The 13,330-nt window shown below is 36.0% G+C and overlaps 1 protein-coding gene and 1 pseudogene across 1 annotated transcript; both read left to right on the top strand.

Annotated features, from left to right (window-relative positions):
• The first annotated feature begins 4,409 nt into the window (after positions 1-4,409).
• Positions 4,410-8,075, top strand: LOC124831567 (putative disease resistance RPP13-like protein 1). Its single transcript, XM_088110371.1, has one exon. The coding sequence runs from the start codon at positions 4,543-4,545 to the stop codon at positions 7,990-7,992; it is 3,450 nt and encodes a 1,149-aa protein (XP_087966497.1). The 5' UTR covers positions 4,410-4,542; the 3' UTR covers positions 7,993-8,075.
• Positions 8,076-8,967: 892 nt separating this feature from the next.
• LOC148202543 (putative disease resistance RPP13-like protein 1) lies at positions 8,968-12,991 on the top strand (annotated as a pseudogene).
• Positions 12,992-13,330: the final 339 nt, after the last annotated feature.

Genomic DNA, 13,330 nt, shown 5'->3' with positions numbered 1-13,330 from the left:
TCTCCCATTGAATTTCCCCATGCTAATACAGTTAACCCCAAGATGATGGGGAAATAGGGTGTGGCGTAGTAGCACAGAGGGGAAAAGGGAATTAGGGTTTGAGTGGAAAGGGGACTGCCACGTGGCAGTCTCTTATTAGCTGAACTTGCCAACTAATTGGATTAATTTGACATGTCATTTAATTTTGGCCAGCAGAGCAACTTTGCCGTTAGTTTTTTAACGCCGTAAGCAAAAAGGATCCACTTAAACTGTTTTTGCGAGAAGTAGGATGATAGTGAACTTTAAAAAAAAAAAGGACAACTTTGAACAAACCCTATAAAAAGAGGGACCAAAATAGGTATTAAACCTATTTATTTCTTCTTCTTCTTTTCTTATAATGATATCTAATAAATAAATTTAAATATGTGAAAATAAATTTGGGGTCGCACTAACACCAAAGAAACAATTCACATCATCTAATTTAATCTAATTTACTTCTGCTCAAAACACACACACTAAAAAAAAAAAGAAAAATACAATGACATTTTTATAAAGAATCTTATTAGGTGACACTCTTCTTTACATTCATTTAACATTAAACTTTTATAATAAAATATTATATTAAAAATAAAATAAAATATTATAATAAAATATTAATTCATGAAAGTGTCTAATGTTAAAAAATTCAAAATCAAATTATCATCACATTTTTTTTAAATAAATCAACATTATTTATGTCCAAACCTAAGTAAATAAGACGAAAAAGACGTATTTTATGTAATCAAGAGGGAAAAAATTATCTTCAAGGTTTTCTTGGAACGAACTATTTTAATATCGAACTACTGATATCTCATTAAAGTTTTAAGGCTTTGCTTTTCCCAACGTGAAATTTGAATTCGTAGATTGTAGCAAACAATGGAAATTGTTGGAAACCTGATTAGAGTTCGTTGGTTTACAAATTAAATTATACATAAACCAATTTTAACTAGAAAATAATTATTTATATTTACTTTTTTCTTCAAGAGTACTTAGAAGAGAACTATATCTAAACAAGGATACTATTTCCATAGCTGCTGTAATTCCACCAACAACCACTAAATAAACCATTGTCAAAATTCGGCTCGCTTTATAAAAGTACTTTTCAGAAATCTGTAATAAATTAAGTTAATATTTGCTTAATTATATAGATTGTGTTTAAATAGTTTATATTTGCTTAATGAAACAAAGTCACACAAGTTTAATAAAAATAAGAAAAAAAAACTAGGGACTAATATACCCTTGAACCTTTTTATCCCATTTTTATTTCATTTTTAATTTCTTTACTTTTTCTGATTACATCCCTTATGACAAGATATATCACTTTTTTCCTTTCTCTCTTTATTTTATTTTTTTAATCTGATTATATCATTATATATATATATATCGCTCGCATGTTATCTTTTATTAATTTACAACTATTTTCTCTTTTTTATCTTTTCTATCTCATTTCTTAGCTTTTTATCATCATTATTATTATTATCTTATTATTATCTGATATCATCAATTATGTCTCTTCTTTATGTATATTTTTCTTGTTTCTACTCCATTCACTCGAAGACCTGGAGGATGGAATGTGTAACATCCCAAAATACAGTAATTATTATATTACAGAATTAATTACAATTAACAGTAAAATCAAGCAGTCTTTATATACTGAAAAGAAGTTCCAGAGCCGAACGGCTTCAATACAAAAGAAACGCGCATAAAACGCATACAAAGGAAGCCTAGAACGAACGTTCTTAGATATAAAATAACGTACGCATCAAAACAGAATCAGGGATAATTAGGACGAACGGCTTTACAAAATATTTAACCGAACGTCCAAACTAATCTAACATTCACATTCCTAATCTAGCGAGCGCTCTAAGGCTCGGCCTTTACTTCCACTTCAACCAGATTTGCATCTTCCAAATTTTCTTCTTCCAGCATTTCTTCAAGAGATGCACCACCATCTGCTCACATCCACACGGATGATCATTGCAAGACAAGACAAACGTACATACACAGGAGACAACACAATGGAAAAACGAAAGGGTAAGCTTATATTATTTAATTCATACAATTAACACATACATTTAACGTTTCAATTCACACATACAACAGGTAACTTAACATAGAATAACATAGAATTATGTATATATATATATATATATATATAAGACAGACCGTCCGGACTGTATGAACCATGTAGTTACAAGTGTCCTTGCACCCGAGTGGTGTAGTAGCCGGGATATACCTAATCAGCTGCCACTCGAGGTTAGTCCGTCGCCCATGCTAAGTGATGGACTAAGGACCTCCTGCCATTCCCACACATGACTACCCCTTCTACGTGAAGATGAGTATCACGGAATATCAGGATGGACAGCGAGTCTTAACTTATCCATGTTCATACTTTACCAAATTTAATATTTAACACATCTGAGACGTTCCTCCTTGGAACGCTCGTTCAAATTCCATAATCGTATAACCATTTAATATAGTGTTCAAACGTCTTACCATTTCATATTTATAACATTTTCATTCTATATTCCACTCTCTTAAAAAGACGAACGTTCAACTTTCTGAAGGAAGAGGACGAACGTTAAGAGCCAGATTTAGAAGAACCCATTTAACAATCAGGAAGACTCCAAAATAATGAGATCATTTTCAGAATATTTTTAAGTACCAAGAGGTCAGGTTGACTCGACTTGGCTAAGAGACATCAATATAAATACTTAGCTACATTAGGAACCTTTTGTTTAAAAAGGGATCGACTGCCAGTCAATGACCGAACGCGCCAATATACATTTACTAATTATTTGGACGAACGCTATTTACGTTCGTTAAGGATTCAAAGATAAGGACGAGCGTTCGGTTTAAGATCGAACACTACATTAAAGCGAACGCTAAGTAGATGACCGAAAGTAAATCGTGACGAACGTTCGATACAAGACCGAGCGCTCTTTAGGACGAACGCTTCGGTATGAGACCGAGCGCCATTTAGAACGAACGTTCGGTATAAGACCGAACGTTACGTATTTTTAAAGTTTAAAGTATTATATACCGCTGAGCTGAACCGAACGCTCAGACATTCAAATGGGGACGCTCGTTCTCGAGTAGAGTTCTTTCCAAATGAAAGAATTCCATTCTAAGTTATTTTAAGGAAAACCGAACGGTCTAAGACCGTACGGTGACGAGCGTCATTTATCAAAGAGAATGATTTAAGTTTCAGATTTCTCAACCTTAACAAATTTCCAGATTTTCAACATTTTAACTTATACTTTATACTTCATATGATTCTCAAATTTATGAACTTTATAACTTTCACTTCCAAATTAATTCACATTCAACAATCATCACATTAATAACTCATACATTACAATATTCATCCATCATTCATACGTATCAAACTAACATGCAAAACAAACCAGAAGTCATATCCGATATCAGTGAACGTTCATAACAGCTCAAACATCATACTTTTCATACATGCAACTCAGATCATACAACAGGCAGGTATAAATTAAACATATAAGCTTCCCTTACCTGGATAGCAGTGTACTCCCAAAAAGCAAGGTTTAGTTCGCCTTCTAACAGCGTTCTACTCTCAGGTTTCGCTCAACAATTTTTCCTTAATCTAAAACACCAGAATTCAGAAACAACTCAGACCTATACCCATGCATGCAACCAAGCTAGGGTTCGCATGAAACCAAAAGGACGAACAGTGAGCGACTAGAACTTACCAGTTCCGATCCCAAATCCGTTCAGTCCAAAGTGACGTTCACGTCTCCAGGAACGTTTCTACGGTTCTGAAATGTGATCGGAGAAGGAGCGTGAGAATTACAGTAGAGAGAAGTTGGGGTTTTTTTTTAGAGAGAAGCGGGAGAAAATGAAAGGTTAGGTTCTGAGGAAGGAGATGAGTGATGCAGGTGAGTGAGAGATTTTCAAAAACTCTATTTTGTTAAATCCATGTTCGTCTGAACGAACGTCTCTCAAGCTGACACCTGCACACCAATTTCTGAACTGGAAGCTTCTCCCGCGACAGGTGGCGTGTGTGCATGTGGTGCAAAGTGCGCTTTTAATGTTTCAGAGAAATGATGTGGCGCGGTTTTCCGTGCATGGCAGAGACTGTATCAGATGAGGGAGTGGGTTTTTAATTACCCGAAGTAGTGACGTGACGTCACATTAATGGTGATGTGACAGATAATTGCAGTGTTAATTTTTCCGGGTCTCACAGAATGTGATTCATTTTCTATTCTTGTACCTAATAATTCACAATTCTTAGAAAATATAGGTAAAGTTGTGGACCTTCACTCTATCACAACCACTCATTCATTCATTCATGATAATGGAGTACAGCTTGTGAATAACAGTGCTGTCGGAAGACTCGATATTCTTTACTGGTTGTTGACGAGTCATCAAGGGAAAAAGTTCACCAACCTTAATTCATGGCCATCATTCAAAAATTACCTTATTAATATTATTTCCATTGCACTGCACCCAATCACACCCATAAGCTTCACTTCAAATCTCACAGTTTCATTAATGGCAGCAGAAATGGTCACCGGTGCTCTTGTTTCTACTTTCCTCGAGAGGACTATTGACACTTTGGCTTCCCGTCTTGTCGACATATTTCATCAAAGAAAGCACAAGAAGCAACTCCGCAACTTGAAGATGAAGCTCCTTGTCATTGATGTTGTGGCTCTTGATGCAGAACAAAAGCAGTTCAAAAATCAACGAGTCAGAGATTGGCTTCTCAGGGCCAAAGATGTTGTGTTTGATGCAGAGGATCTCCTGGATGAGATAGATTATGAGCTCTCCAAAAGCCAGGTGGAAGCTGAGTCTCAGAGTGCCACTAACAAAGTGTGGAATTCGCTCAATTCTTCATTTCTCAGTTTCTTTGAAATAGAAATTGAATCCAGAATGGAACAAGTCATTGAGGACCTAGAAGATCTTGCAAACGAAATCAATATTCTAGGTTTGGAAAAGGGTGGTGGTGTTGGGGTTGGATCAGGATCGGGTAGTAAATTAACATATACATCTTTGCCAAATGAAAGGGATATCTGTGGCAGAGATGATGACAAAGACTTTGTCTTTAACTGGCTCACATCGGACACTCACAACAACCTATCTATACTTTCTATTGTGGGCATGGGTGGGATGGGTAAGACCTCTCTTGTTCAACATGTGTTCAAAGACCCAAGGCTTGAAGGTAAATTTAATACTAAAGTTTGGGTCAGTGTTCCACACGAATTTGATGTTCTCAAAGTATCAAAAGCAATTCTTGACACAATAACTGGTTCAACTGATCATATTATACAGCAAGAAGTAATTCAGAAAAGACTGAAAGAAGAACTTATGAGGAAGAAATTTCTTCTCATTTTGGATGACGTTTGGAACGAAGACCCATTTAAATGGGAAGATGTGCAAAAGCCCCTTGTTTTCGGAGGCCAAGGCAGTAGGATTCTTGTCACTGCACGGAGTGCGAAGGTTGCTGCTGCCATGCGATCAGAAAAGCACTTCCTGCAGAAATTAAAAGGAGATTATTGTTGGGACTTGTTCGCAAAGCATGCATTCCAAAATGGTAATCCGCAGCCAGACCCAGACTTCATAGAGATTGGTAAGATGATAGTTGAAAAATGTGATGGACTTCCTTTAGCCTTAAAAACTATGGGAAGTCTATTACGCAATAAATCATCCCTTTGGGAATGGGAAAGTATTATGAAAAGTGAGATATGGCACTTTTCAGAAAATGAAAGTGGTATACTCCCTGCTTTAAAATTGAGCTATTTCCACCTTCCTTCTCATTTGAAGAAATGCTTTGCCTTATGTGCCTTATTTCCCAAAGGTTATCATTTTGACAAGGAGTATTTAATTCAACTGTGGATGGCTCAATATTTTCTAGAAAACCCTCTACAGAAAAAGAGTCCTAAAGAAGTTGGTGAAGAATATTTCAGTGATCTATTATCATGGTCCTTCTTTCAACCGTCAACCAACGAAGAGGAAAAGCATTTTATCATGCATGACCTTCTAAATGATTTGGCAAAATATGTTTCGGAGGACTTCTGCATCAGGTTAGGAGTTGATGAACCAAAAGGTATACCCAAAACAACCCGTCATTGTTCATTTTCATACTCTAAATTAGGTTTTAATGGGTTTGGGAGGTCGATTGATACTCAAAAGTTGCATACATTTACGCCAACAGAAGGGGGTTGGGTTTGGGATTGCAAGATGTCGATAGATGACTTGTTCTCCAGATTTAAGTTCATACGTGTCTTATCTTTGAATCATTGTCGTGGCCTTACAGAGGTGCCTCAATCTATTGGAAATCTTATTCATCTTCGTTCAATAGATCTATCCTGGACTGAAATAGAAAAACTACCCGACTCAATAAGTTCACTCTACAAGTTGCAAACACTGAAGCTGAACTATTGTCGTAGATTAAAGGAGCTTCCTTCATGTTTACATCAACTTGACAATTTACGTTGTCTTGAATTAGTAGATATTGGAGTGAAAAATGTGGCAGCACATTTGGGAAAGCTGAAGAATGTTCAAGTGTCGATGAGTTCATTTCATGTTGAGAAAAGTAAGGAAATGAATATTCGGCAATTAGGAGAACTCAATCTTCATGGAAGACTAACCATTGATGATCTGCAGAATATTGAGAATCCCTCTGATACAATAGAAGTAGATTTGAAGAACAAACAACACCTTGTAGGCCTACGGTTAAAATGGAATTTCATTGGCAGCTCCTCTGTTGATTCAGAAAAAGTTGAGGATGTATTTGAAAATCTACGACCTTCAAAATACTTGAAGGAGTTGTCAATAAGAAACTATATTGGTAAACAATTTCCAAATTGGTTACTCGATAATTCATTACCGAATCTGGTGTCCTTAGTGTTGGAGGGATGTGAATCTTGCCAACGGTTACCTCCGCTTGGACTTTTGCCATTTCTCAATTACTTGAGGCTTTCAGGGTTTGATGAGATAGTGAGTATTGATGCTGATTTTCATGGGAACAACTCTTCTTCATTTAAATCCCTTCAAGAATTGTATTTGTATGATATGAGGCAATGGGAAAAGTGGGAATGCCAAGCTGTGACAGGTGCTTTTCCACGTCTACAACTTCTATGGATACAAAATTGTCCCAAGCTGAAAGGACACCTGCCAAAGTTCGTTGCTTTAAAATCTCTATATGTCTTTAACTGCGAACAACTCGAAGTTCTGATTGTGAGTGTGATAGAATTACGTCTAGAAGAGTGTGGAAAGCTGCAGTTGGAGCGGTCTACAATGAAAAAGCTCACAACGGATGGGCACGGCATGGCAGCATCATTGGTGGCAACTGTTGGACATATGTTATTCGACACTTCTCTTGAAATCTTGTACATTGGTTCAGCTCTGGAGTCAAAAAGTCATGACTGTGTCTCTCTAAAGATCTTTCCACTGGATTTTTTCCCAACACTCAGGACCCTTGAACTCTGTGGGTTTCCTGATCTACAGATGATCTCACAGGATCATGTTCACAATCATCTCCAGGATCTGACAATCAAAGACTGTCCAAGACTTGAGTTGTTCCCTGAAGGAGGTTTGCCATCAAATCTAATGGACATCCAACTCATTAATTGCTTTAGACTTGTTGGCTCACTGAAAAGAGTTTTCGGAGACAGTTCTTCGTTGGAAATTTTAAGGATTGAAAAAGTAGAGGCGGAATGTTTTCCTGATGAAGGTTTGCTTCCACTCTCTCTTTCCTCTTTAATAATATCTGATTGTCCAAATCTAAACAAACTGAACTACAAGGCTCTCTTAGAACTCTCATCTCTTCGAACACTGCGTCTTTGGCACTGTCCCAACCTCCAATGCTTACCAGAGGAGGGTCTTCCCAAATCAATTTCATCTCTTCATATACACGACTGTCCTTTGCTGAAACAGCGTTACCATGAAGGAGGCGAAGACAGGAAAAAGATTGCTCACATTCGATACATATTTATATGGTAGTGAAGTTGTTTCTTTTGTTTAATTTTGTTTAATGGTACGGATGCTTTAATAGTGGTGTATGAACTATTTTTCGTCTTTTGGTAGTCCGGTCATGTAACAAATTATAACTCCATAAAAACATTTTAACACTATAATTATTAAGCCTTTATCTCTTTATTGATGATAAGGTTTAGAATAAATTCTGGTATAACAAATGTATTTACTTTAAACTTAAAGTCTGCCTATCAGTTTTATTTTAAATACTCAATTAAATGCAATAATGGTAAAGCTTAAATAAGTTTTAAGTTTCTAATATTTGTAAATGAAATACATAATAAATTATTAAAATAAATTTAACTCCTTGAAAAATATATTTGTTTGTATTTTTTTCTTTAACATTACATTGTGTCTTTAGACGTATTTTTGAAATATTTATATTTGTCTTTTAATTCTTTACCTTATTTTTATCATAACATCTATATGTTTTTTTTTTCTATAATGGCATATAATAATAGAAGTGATTTAGTGTATGTGATTCTTCAAGAATCTAGATTTTGTGATAACATGTTTATGCAAGACTTAAACATGCAAAATAGAACTGATCTAGATGAATAAAATTATTTAATTTATTAAATATCTATTTGAAAAAATAGTTTAAAGTAAAAATCAATCTTATATTAAAGACTAAAACTTATTTAAATGCAAATTTAATTATCATTTTTTTATATTTAAGAATGTTGATATAAATGTTATTCGGTAACTATTTGAAATTTTACTTAATATTTACTTATATGTACTAATGATTATATTAATTTTCAATTAAGAGACTGAACTTAATTAGTAACGATTATATTTATTTTTTAATTGAGTGATTATATTTGATTAATAATGATCAGTTTAATTTGTATTTAAGAGACCGAATTTGATTAAAATATCAAGATTTAAATGCACTTGGGTAGGATAGCTTACGTTTAATGCACGGGAAAATAATTTTATGGTGTGGGTAATTCATTTTTCTTTTAGTATTAATATTTTCAAATTAAACGTGTAAATGTAATCCGAATAGTTAAAATTAGTTTATCATGGGATTAGTTAATATTATTAACAGCGTATGTCATGGCAAGGAGAGTTATGAGGATGACTTTTTCTATGTGTATATGCTTCTCTTCACGCAACTTCATGTTCGACTTCCTTTTAATGAATTTACTATGGGCGTCCTTTGACTTCTCAACATTGAACCGACACACCTATTTTGCTTAGAGAGTTGCAAAATCAGGAAAAATGGTCAAAGATTCAAGATGCATAACAAATTGAATTCACAGTTTGGAAATTTATACAAAGAATGAATCGCACCTATGAAAAAGAATGAAATGTTTCCTTGAAAAAGGAATAATGTAGTCCAAAGAGCTGAGTAAGTTGATACAGCAAGAAGGGAGAGATGAAAAATGTCAAAACAAGGTTGGAAAAGAAAGAGAGAAACTCATGTCATGTGCATACGATTAAAAATCCTTTATAAGTGGATTTTTGTTTATCCTGATAAACCATATTTTCTTGATACACGCAACCTTACATCATTTGGGTTTGTTTATTGACTACGTTGCAGCCAAAATTGACCATTGCCATTAACCCTGCACTGAGCGATTGCCATTAGCTGCACTTTCGTTCATCTACTAGATTCCCTTTCCTATTTCCTACCATGGCTGCAGAATTGGTTGGTGGTGCTCTTCTTTCTCTGCTTTCCTTCAGGTTGCATTTGATAGGTTGGCTTCTCCTCAAGTTCTCCACTTCTTTCGTGGAAGAAAACTTGATCAGAAGCTGCTGAAAAGGTTGAAGCGGAAGCTGCGGTCCATTGACGCTCTGGCTGATGATGCAGATATACAGCAGTTCATAAATAAACGTGTGAAGCCTTGGCTTGCTGATGTCATAGATGCTCTGTTTGAAGCTGAGGATCTCTTAGATGAAATATATGAATTCTCCCTGCGCGAAGTGGAAGATGAATATCAGAGAACATCTAACAAGGTGTGGAATTTGAATTTATCCCTTTCTTCTGTCAGTTTCTTTATCGATGAAAATGAAATTGAAACAAGGATGGAACAAGTCCTTGACGACTTAGATGAACTTGTAAACGAAGGCAGTCGTATAGGTTTGAAAGAGGCTAGTGGTGTTGGGGTTGATTCAGGATCCAATAGTAAAGTGTCACAAAAATCGTCATCAACATCTTTGTTGAGTGAAAGAGACGATATTTATGGCAGAGATGATGACAAAGATATTATCTTTAACTGGCTTGCACCAGACAGTGACAATGGTGACAAGTTATTAATACTTTCTATTATGGGCATGGGCGGTTTGGGTAAGACCACGCTTGCCCAACATGTATACCATGATCAGAGGATAGAGGGTAAATTTGATATCAAAGCCTGGGTCTGCGTTTCGGATGATTTTGATGTTTTCAAGGTAACAAGAACAATTCTTGAGGCCATCACCAGATCAACTGATGATAGTAGAAACCTAGAAATGGTTCAGGGAAGATTAAAAGAAATACTTAGTGGTAACAGATTTCTTCTTGTTTTGGATGACGTTTGGAACGAAAGCTGGTCTAAATGGGAACAAGTGCAGAAAGCTCTTGATTCTGGAGCTCATGGAAGTAGGATTCTTGTCACCACACGTAGTAAGAAAGTTGCTCTTTCAATGCGCTCAAAAGAGCACCACCTGAAGGAATTACAAGAAGACTATTGCTGGCAGTTGTTTGCAAATCATGCATTTCAAAATGATACTCAAGCAAATACAGCTTTCAAGGAGATTGGTAAACAGATAGTTGAAAAATGCAGAGGACTTCCACTAGCCTTGAAAACAATGGGAAGTCTTCTACACAATAAATCATCCATTTCAGAATGGGAAAATGTATTAAAAAGCGAAATATGGGAATTAGAGGATAGTGATGTTATCCCAGCTTTAGCACTGAGCTATAACCATCTTCCGTCCCATCTCAAGAGATGCTATGCTTACTGTGCTTTATTCCCTAAAGATTATGAGTTTGATAAGAATTGCTTGATTCAATTGTGGATTGCTGAAAATTTTGTACAATTTCATCATCACAAAAGTCCAGAAGATATAGGTGAACAATACTTTGATGATCTATTATCGAGGTCTTTCTTTCAACAGTCAAACAGATATAAAACATGTTTTGTCATGCATGACCTTTTAAACGATTTGGCAAAATATGTTTGTGAGGACATCTGTTTCAGATTGGGAGTTGACAAAACAAAAGGTATTCCCAAAACAACCCGTCATTTTACATTTGCAACCAATCATGTGGAGTATTTTGATGGGTTTGGAAGTATACATGATGTTGAAAGGTTACACACATTTATGCCAACAGATTGGAGTTGGCATTGCAAGATGTCGATAGATGACTTATTCTCCAAGTTTAAGTTCTTACGTGTCTTGTCTGTGTCTAACTGTTCTAACCTTACAAAGGTGCCTGACTCAGTAGGCGATCTTAAGCATCTCCGCTCATTAGATCTCTCCAACACTCACATAGAAAGATTGCCTGAGTCAACATGTTCAATCTACAACTTGCAAATACTGAAGCTCAACAATTGTCCACTATTGAAGGAACTGCCATCAAATTTACACAAACTCACCAATTTGCGTCGTCTTGAATTTATGGATACTGAACTGTTAAAGGTGCCAGAACATTTGGAAAAACTGAAGAATCTTCAAGTATTCATGAGTTCGTTTGATGTTGGAAGTAAGGAATTCAGCATTCAACAACTAGGACAACTCGATCATCATGGAAGGCTATCAATTGGGGAGTTGCAGAATATTGAGAACCCCTCCGATGCAAAAGCAGCAGATTTGAAAAATAAAACTCACCTTCGGGAGCTAAAGTTAAAATGGAATAGGGACCAGGTCCCTGTTGACGCATTGAAAGAAAGGGATGTAAATGTCATGGAGAATCTCCAACCTTCCAAGTACTTGGAGAAGTTGTCAATCAGCCACTACGATGGTACAAAATTTCCAACATGGTTTGGAGATTATTCATTATTGAATGTGGTGTCATTAAGCTTGTTCCAATGTAAACAATGCAAATGTTTGCCTTCCCTTGGACATTTGCCATTTCTCAAGGACCTCACAATATCAGGGCTTGATGGGGTAGTATGTATTGATGCTGACTTTTATGGGAGTAGCTCTTGTTCGTTTCCATCCTTGGAGACATTGAAATTCTCCCAGATGAAAGGATTGGAGAAATGGGATTGTGAAGCCATGAGAGGTGCTTTTCCACGTCTTCACCATCTTGCTATGGATTATTGTCCCAAGCTGAAAGAGCGCCTGCCAGTGCAAATTCTTCATTTTGAGACAGTATATATTCGGCACTGCAAACAACTTCTGGGGTACGATGGAATGGTGAAAATGAATGGGAAAGAGGTCACCCTTTTTCGAATACACAACATGGAAGCATGGTTTGTGGAATGGATTGGGAAAATGATATCCCATGATTCTGTTGAAGACTTGAAAGTTTATTCTTGCCCCAATATGAGTATTTTAATGAGTCAGCAATATAATTTCCTTGTAAGTTTGACTGTTCATGACAGCTGTGAGTCTCTGACCACCTTTCCTATAGACTTCTTCCCAACACTCAGATCGCTTTATCTCCTGAGTTGTTGTAATCTACAAACGATTTTACAGGTACATGCTCATAATCATCTCCAGGATCTGGCAATCACTGACTGCCCTCGATTTGAATCATTCCCAGAACGAGTACATATCCTGCTTCCATGTCTTGAATTCCTAAGCATACGAGATTGTCCTAGATTTGAGTCCTTCTCTGATGGATGTTTGCCATCAAATATAAAAAGGATGTATCTCACTAACTCCTCCAAACTTGTTGCTTCACTGAAAGGGTCTTTTGGAGACAATCCCTCTCTAGAAACCTTGTTTATCATAACCAAAGACTTGTATGCATATATAAATTTGGCTACAATAACCATGATTTTATCTCAAGTCCAATAAAACTCAGTTTACCTGACCATGATGTATATATACTAGGCAATAACAAATATAATAGCAACCACTTTCAAATTAAAAATCTTTTCCCCTTCCAAATAAATTTTCTAAAGGACGACAAACATTTAGCTCTAAGCAATTTTGTTGCGATCCTCTGCATACTTAATGTGAAATATTAACCTTTGTCAGTTAATCATTCCTCTGCCATGAATGACTAGTGTTGGTTTTGCCATGATTTTTGCTAGAACTGGTTGAACCACTCCATAATGTTTGGTTTGAGTTGTCTCCACGATCATTTCCACTTGTTTCATGGGGATAATAAACAGGTTTAAGAGGCTATGTATGAACTCTT

This window comes from Vigna umbellata, chromosome 3 (genome assembly GCF_029865625.1).
Source record: "Vigna umbellata cultivar VRB3 chromosome 3, Vumbellata_1.0, whole genome shotgun sequence".
Taxonomy (NCBI): Eukaryota; Viridiplantae; Streptophyta; class Magnoliopsida; order Fabales; family Fabaceae; genus Vigna; species Vigna umbellata.
Note: the sequence above shows the minus strand (reverse complement) of the source record. Positions and strands in the feature narration are given on the sequence as shown.

What these genes read in the sequence shown, in the direction of transcription:
- LOC124831567 (XM_088110371.1), top strand. Translation starts at nt 4,543, where the DNA reads ATGGCAGCAGAAATGGTCACCGGTGCTCTTGTTTCTACTTTCCTCGAG.